General features: G+C 43.1%; 1 protein-coding gene across 1 annotated transcript in view; it reads right to left on the bottom strand.

The window, feature by feature from the left end:
• The window catches only part of LOC306913739 (RAS guanyl-releasing protein 2-like), a 68041-nt gene that overhangs the window by 29052 nt on the left and 30654 nt on the right, over positions 1–8335 (bottom strand). The window contains exon 7 of the mRNA XM_079490552.1: positions 8042–8215. Coding sequence (XP_079346678.1) covers positions 8042–8215 — 174 coding nt within the window. The remainder of the gene's footprint in view (positions 1–8041; positions 8216–8335) is intronic.

The following is an 8335-nucleotide window of genomic DNA, read 5'->3' as shown; positions in this document are numbered from 1 at the left end:
CGGAAGTGATAGCCGGCCCGTCCATATTTTTTAGCCAAATCTTCATTCTAGGCTACGAAGCGTCTGGTTTCACTTTCTGGTTTGACTTTCTTAGCGTCATCAAAGTTTAGACTTTTGTAAGGTCTCAAAGATGGCAGTTTGTCTCATTTTGAGGAGAAAAAAGGACTATTAAGCGTGTGCGCGGCCAGGTGCGCATCGGATCCGTGTGGAGTCTAACATGTGAGTAAAATCCCCCCCCCCCTGGATTAAATTAAATTAAAGAAAGACGAGTTCCCTCGTTTTGGCAAAGGGCGGGTCGTGGAGAGAAGAACGAGGTACCGCGTTCTTGGCATACATTCGGTTAACCGCTACGTATCAAAGTAATATGCTAACGCTGTGTGAATGGCGCTCCGCGGGGCTCAGCGGTTTGCCCTTCAGCCCTGCCGAAAATCAATGGTGGGTCGCAGCTGTGTGGGCGGGCTGCCAGAGGGCATCATTTTTTTTTCCTCAGCTCTCCTTCAGCTCAAACACCCACTACTGGAATCAATTGACTAAGGCTAAGCTGTGTGGAAGGCGGCCCCCCCACCACCACCTCCCTCCCCACTGAGTGGCCCCCGAACACCTGTGCGGTGCGACTTCAATTAAACCAGTGTGTAAATGTGTATCGTGGAGGGGTTTCTGTGTCAGTACATCAGGATCTCAACCAAACCGTACGCAGATGAGCAGTGTGATGATCTATATGATAGACCGTTATATTCCTCTGATAACGGCAAGGCACAGGAATTAGTGGAGCAGATTACTGAAACGATCGTTCACTTGATGGTACAAGCACCAAATTTGGCACACAAGTGCTTCAGAACCTACTCTCTCAGAAAAGTACGTTGTCCACTTGAAAAAACTAAATGGCCACCATTTTTCAAGATGGCCGCCTTTCAAAATGGTTTTAAACAGTGTTTGAACTATAGTTTGATTGAATAATCCTATTGTGATGGCCTATACATCGAAATGTATGTTTCTGAGTATGATAAATCCAATTCTGCATTTAGCAAATCAAAATTATTGAATATTATGATGATACAATGGGAATTAAACAAAAAGCTGGGGCAGATTAAGTCAATATTCCATAAGAATCTTTCACTTGGTGGTACAAGCACCACATTTGGCACACATGATGTCCAGGATGTACTTTCTATGAAAAGCACGTTAGAACGTTATCCAGCTGAAAATCCAAGATGGCTGCCAGTTTTCAAGATGGCCGCCTCGTCAAATGCAAAAAAACAAAACAACAAAAAGGTTTTCGAAGTAAAATTGTGTTAATGATCCAAACATCAACATGAATGTATTCTGATTGTAAGAACTCAATAGTGTTGGAATTGAATTCCAATATGGCCGCCAGTTTGCAAGATGCAGCTATTACGTGACTCAAAATTTGCGTTTTCGGAAGCTGTCTGATCATAGATATTGTTGAAGGGCAACATCATTCATTGATCATGCATTGAAATGCTGTGGTCAAGCTCTATTGGTTTGTATTTTTTTTATTATATAAGAGTGATGTCAAAGCACAACCAGGAACACACTGGTGACATCACTGCTGTTAGACTCAGCATGGGGTTCAGTGCTGTAGTTGTGGTTTACTAACTGTTGTAGTGTACTCACTGTAGTTTGTTGTATTCTTTAGTGTCCTAATGCTAATTAGCCCCTGTATATATCTCCACTAGAAGTTTAGTTAGTTGTAGTATTGTAGTTAGATAGCCGCACCTGAATTGACAAGATGTGCCACCGTGGGAGAGCTGAGACAAGGGTAACGGAACTTCAGTTACATGGATGGTGTACAGATCGTACAGGACTTAAAAGGAACTGGATGAACGGTCGTGCTAGGTGTAGGGCACCAGATGCTTGAACCTAGATCAAGGTTCAAGGTTGGACTTTATTGTTACTTTATTGTTACTGTCCTGTACACATCTTGTGTACAGGACAGGTACATAAGAGTAAAACTTATTTTAGTTTGGCTTCCTTACAGACAATGCAGCGGCATAGATGGCAAACAACAAAAAACACAGCAAGCACAGCAAACGAAGGGATAGAATAAAGAGTGCTAGAAAAATAGTAACATATACATGTGCATGTTTTCCCTGTTGTAGCAAAGATCGTCATACAGGGCTTCGATGGGGGGAGATCACATCCACTGCACTCTTTGAATTTTTGCATGTCCATCACCAGGATCATTCTGAATTTCAGCTGCTCTCTTAGTGGAAAACTGGAGTTTCCGTTGCTAAACATTTGGCCGACAATTTTGGTACTTTTTGGTACTAACTAACTTTGTACTGTTTTGCTTCAATGTATCTTCACTGCCACCTCCATCATCCAATCTGGATGAGTCTAGCATGATGGGCACGACCGTTATCACTGTATCGGATAGGCAAAATCAACCGTTATCAGCACCTTGGAATACGGCCAATATGGCCATACTGGCATACTCACCCTTGGCTGAACGTGTCATTTCCAACTCTATTGTCGGCGCATGGAAACTAGGGGCTACTATACTATCCTCTGCCTATCGGGACGTAACTCGGACGGTGCTGAGTCGGGTCTGGTGGCCGTCGCAACGCTCAGCACGTTGTCTCACGTGGCTCAAGGCCACCAGACACAGCACGCCTCCGTCATTGACATCAGTGACACAAAAATACCATTATCACCCGTCACAATAGGTGATAATGACATACTGAAACAGTGAGTATGCCAGTATGGCCATATTGGCCGTATAAAGGTGCTGATAACGGAGGATTTCGCCTATCCAATACAGAGATAACGGTCGAATGGGGTGGAAATACGGGGAGACTTCAACTCCTCTTTCGTATCTGTTTGACACACTTCCTCCAATCAGTTTTAGTAGCGAACATCTTGTGTTATACGGTTAAAGGCTGAGGGTATATATCCTTTTACCACCCAACCGTACAAAGCACATTGAAATATGGGATGCATCTAGGTTCAAGCATCTGGTGCCCTACACCTAGCCCGACCATTCATCCAGTGCAAGTCCTGTGCGATCTGTACACCATCCAGGTAACTGAATCCCTGTTACCCTTGTCTCAGCTCTCCCATGCTGACACATATTAGATAGCATTTAGGACACTAAAGTATACTACAAACTACAGTGAGTACACCACTACAACAGTTAGTAAACCACAACTACCTCTAGTACGCTACAAGCATACACTGAACCCCATGCTCATGCTCCATGAGTCTCACAGCAGTGATGTCACCAGTGTGTCCTGGTTGTGCTTTGACATAACTCTTATATACAAAATTACAAACCAATAGAGCTTGATCACAGCATTTCAATGAATGATGTTGCCCTTCAACAATATCGGTGATCAGAAGGCTTCCAAAAACGCTAATTTTGAGATGCGTAATAGCCGCCATCTTGAAAACTGGCGGCCATATTGGAATTAAATAATTGACACCATTGAGTTCTTCCAGTCAGAATACATTCATTTTGATGTTTGGATCAATGTGTGGATCACACATTTCTGTTCAGTAAAGTTATACGTATTTATTTGACGAGGTGGCCATCTTGAAAACTGGTGGCCATCTTGGATTTTCAGCTGGATAACGTACTTTTCTTAGAAAGTACATCCTGGACATCATTTGTGCCAAATCTGGTGCTTGTACCACCAAGTGAAGGATTATTATGGAATATGGACTTAATATGCCCCACTTTATCGTTTAATTCCCATTGTATCATCATAATATTAAATAGTTTTGATGTTCTAAATGCAGAATTGGATTTATCATACTCAGAAACATATATTTCGATGTATAGGCCATCAAAATAGGATTTTATAGCTCAATATAGCTCAAACACGGTTTAAAACGACCTCGAATGGCGGCCATCTTGAAAAATGGTGTCCATTTTGTTTTTTTCAAGTGGACAACGTACTTTTCTGAGAGAGTAGGTTCCGAAGCACTTGTGTGCCAATTTTGGTGCTTGTACCATCAAGTGAACGATTCTTATGATATATTGACTTAATCTGCTCCACTAAATCATCAAACAGCCTGTTTATTGGATGCATACACAGGTGTGATTTGAAGCTAGAGCAGGGTTCCCCAATTAATTTTCCTCGAGGGCCATATTTTGACTAGGGTACCAGGCTGGGGGCCGAGTCCGCACGCGTGAGGTCGAGGTCTTGCCCTGAAAATTCATTTTCAGGGCAGGACCCCATTTGACATGCATAGGCTACTGACCCCCATTTAATGCCATTTATATCTGGGACCCCCCCCCAGGGGGCGCTCCGCGGGCCGCAAATGGCCCGCGGGCCGCCTATTGGGGAACCCTGAGCTAGAGGGTATGCACATGCATAAAGTGAATGGCAAAGTCAGTTTAATGTCGTTTAATGCAATGAAATACAACTTTTCTGTTTGGATGTATGGGCTGTCAAGGCCAGAAAGTAGTTTTTTGCCACTCGGTAGGCGTTCCCGCATAACTTCCGGGTTTGATGATGATTTCACGTGCATACCCTCTATACAGTAGAGAAGGTTAAATATGGAGTGCCGTGATTTTTTCCCCTCCTTTTTTTTGTTTTAACCCATTCAGGCCTGACGTCGAATTTAAAAAAAAAAGTTTTCTAAATCATGACAATTTTCGGAAAGATTTGAGGCACATTTTAACGATTTTTCAAAAATAGCAGACCTACAAGTTCATAGCGCGCCACTCGGTGGCGCGCTATGAGCTTGTAGATCTGCTATTTTTCAATAGCTAAATTATAACATAATGTTTAAAACACCAAAAGGGGTTCCCGCCCAAAATGGGTTAATGGTTAATGTGGTTAAACGCTAACGTGACATGGATGTGTTCCAGGTCTCAATGGATTAACTGAAGCCGCACCCACAGCTGTTGCTGTATGTTATTGGAGGGGGACGATATTGTGATGTCACTATATCACAGTTTTTTTCATTGGCATGTTTGACTGTCAAACTAAATACAAAAGGAAGACATTGCAGTCGTTGCACATCAAAACCACACCAAGGGGTCCACCGACCGTCTAATGAAGTACTGTCACCTCATAAATACACAAATACAAAAATCCCGGCGCTCCATCTTTAAAGAGAAACGAGTGAGAAAAAGACTCGACTACATTAGGCTATAACACCAATGGGTCGAAACTAAGTTATAGATGATTCTATGGACACTTGTTTGCAGAAGTTTATCAGTTCTTACAACAGTCTGCTGATGTTGTTGTTCGGGGAAAACACGAGTGACAAACGAGTGTGTACTCAACTCACTGTACTCGCCCTTGTATGTTTGTTGTCTGCGTGACCATGTCTCGTCAACTCAACAGGGTAACTCAAAACGGTCTAATTTTACGAGGTTAAGTGAGTTGAGTGATATCCAACGTGCACTTCCAAACTGCGCAATACTATAATAAAAAGAAAATAATCACCTGCAAGGAAAATAAAGTAGCTCATAACATAATAACATAACGTCTACAGTGGGTTTTTATGAAACAAACACTTTGCAGATATAGAAAGAGGATAATTCAAGCCTTTCGGACAGCTGCAATGTTGGTGAGTTTGACATTGTTTAATACAATCAGATAGATTTTTTCTGTTGTTTGGATGTATGGGCTGTCAATGGGAAATTGCACCTATAGTTACCACGCTGACATTAACATTATGGCAAGTTGTGTTCAACGTAGGTTCAGGAGTAGATATACCACCACCCGATCTACTATGAATCACCCCATTGAATTGACAAGGAATTGCATACAAATGTACCCCTATTCTATGGGGTGGAATTGTACAACCTCTGCAACAGCCCAGCTCACCCGGGCTGAGTGGATCCGGAGGCGAGAGGTGTGTGTGACAGACGGGGGTGGTCGAAAACCGGATGAGTCACTGGTGAATAAATGATGAGTGACGGTGGAGGGATAAAGAAAAACAATAAAACAGTGGGAGCAGACTGAGGTGTATTATTGTGACAGACTGACAGTACAACCCAGACATAAAGTCTCAATAAAGGAGTAGAACTTCTTCAGTGAACTTCTCCTCTGATTAAAGTGGAGGCAGTTGAAATGATATGTCCCCTCAAAAAAGTGATAAACCCTGCCCCATAAGGCAGAGAAGATTAAAACCTCAGTTAATATCAATTATACGGGAAAGCCACGAGACAGACAATATCCCTGCCAAATTCGTACAGGACGCAGCAGAAGTCATTACAACGTCCATGCGTCACTTTTATTATAAATCAGTCAATCAAATTAACGCTCTAACGATCAAAAATCATAGAAGTGATCATTTATGATCAAATAAACTCCTATCTGTTCATGGTTGTAGTCGGCCAAAGATTCAATGAAGTACCACGGGTGTATATTGGATAATAATCTATCGTGAGAGAGCATGGCACTACAGGTCATAAATAAGGTTATCCTAAAACCTTCATTAATAAAACTGTGTATGGTCCACAGGATACAAAGCAAGGACACCCCGACATATCTTTACTACTAACTACTTTTCTAAGGTTAGCAACGTTTATAATCATTTCTAAAGACGTAATATCACAGACCTTGTACAGTACCTGTCAATTTCAGTAAATGCAGTTGTAAGGTGGAATGAGTTGCCCAAAAAGATTAAAACTATCACATTTAAGTCCTCCTCCTTCAGTTGCCACATGCAGTCTTTTTTAATTGTAAATGATTTTTCTTTTATATTTACTTTAAATTATAGTACAATGAATGTATATCCTTTTCCTATTGCATATCATGTATGTGTTAACGTAGCCATGTCTCTTGTATGCACATAAACACGTGCACGCACGCACGCACGCACGCACGCACGCACGCACGCACACACATTTATTTATTCATTTAACGGACTGCAATGGAAATAAGCCTTTGGTTTTCTTGCATTTATCCCTTTGATGGTGGTGTATAATTATGTGTATTTTCTGTAGGGGAGAGACGCCATGGTTGTAACACTTTTACTCACTCTTTTACTCAGAGATCCGTTACGCCTTTTGAGAAAAGCCCGTTTTTCACCAATAAGTCCCAGCAGCAATAAGACGGCAGTCCCATAAGGCTAGAACATAGCCCTGATGAAGACCGTATAGGTCGAAACATGTCGGTTCAATAAAGTTTTCCTCCTTTTAACATTAAGTGTGCCCGGATCTCCTCTTTGTTCTATACAAAAAATACAGTTGGCCTACTAGCTCTGCACCTCCTGGCATATCTCCAGCAGGGAAAGGAAGATGGTATAGTACTGTAGGTGAACCATAAACGGCTCTTATACAGTAGTTGGCAGTCATGCTGAGGAAGCTGAAAGGATTCTGTGCAAGGAGGGCAGATGAGATCATCCAGGATTAAAGTCAGGACACTGCACTGTGCTGCGTTGTGAGGCTTGTACACCTGCTATTCTGCCATTCTTTATGCTTCTGAAAACTGCATTTCCTTTTGACATTTTTCGCCTATAATGACAGGACCTGCTGAGCTGAGCCAGAAAGCAAAGCTCTCTGTCTACCGAGCAATCTTCATTCCTACTCTCACCTATGGTCATGAAGTGTGGGTCATGACCGAAAGAATAAGGTTGCGAATACAAGCGGCCGAAATTAGTTTTCTTCGACGGGTGGCTGGCATCTCCCTTAGAGATAGGGTGAGAAGTTCAGTCACATGAGAGAGACTCGGAGTAGAGTCGCTGCTTCTTCGCCTGGAAAGGAGCCAGCTAGGTTCGGGCATCTGTTTAGGATGCATCTCGGGCGTCTCCCTAGGGAGGTCCTCGAGGCACGTCCCACTGGGAGGAGACCCCGGGGGCAGACCAAGGCACAGATGGAGGAAACACATCAACTCACTGGGCTTGGAGTGCCTCGGGATCCCCCAGGAGGAAGTCACTAATGTAGCTCTGGAGAGGGAAGTCTGGAGCTCTCTGGTGGAGCTGTTGCCCCCGTGACCCGACTACGGATAAGCAGTTGAAGATGGATGGATGGATGACATGACCAAACCAGGGGCTAAAAACAGGTGGTTAATCCTGTTGCTCTCCATATTATCGACCCTCCCCGCGGTGTGTTACAGACCTGTGCCACCCGGATGAAGTGGGAGATGACGGCAGCGCGCTGCGGGGCAGTGGGCTTGCTGAGCACCATCAGTTGGATCCACTGGGACACGCTGTTGAAGAGGGTGATGAAGCGCTCCAGGATGGGGTTGTCCACCGTGCAGCCGTGCATCACGAAGCTATGGTAGTCCTGGAACTAAGAGGACATGGGTTAGAATTTTAATAAAATATATCAAAAAAATATGCATTTTATTTATTTTTGTATGTTTTTATTCCATGATTTTGTAACCCATTTTTTTCACCCAGTGTCAATTAG

The sequence above is a fragment of the Electrona antarctica genome, assembly GCF_951216825.1.
Source record: "Electrona antarctica genome assembly, chromosome: 21".
NCBI classification, from domain to species: domain Eukaryota; kingdom Metazoa; phylum Chordata; class Actinopteri; order Myctophiformes; family Myctophidae; genus Electrona; species Electrona antarctica.
The sequence above is the reverse complement of the archived record's forward strand: the minus strand, read 5'-3'. Positions and strand labels throughout refer to the sequence as shown.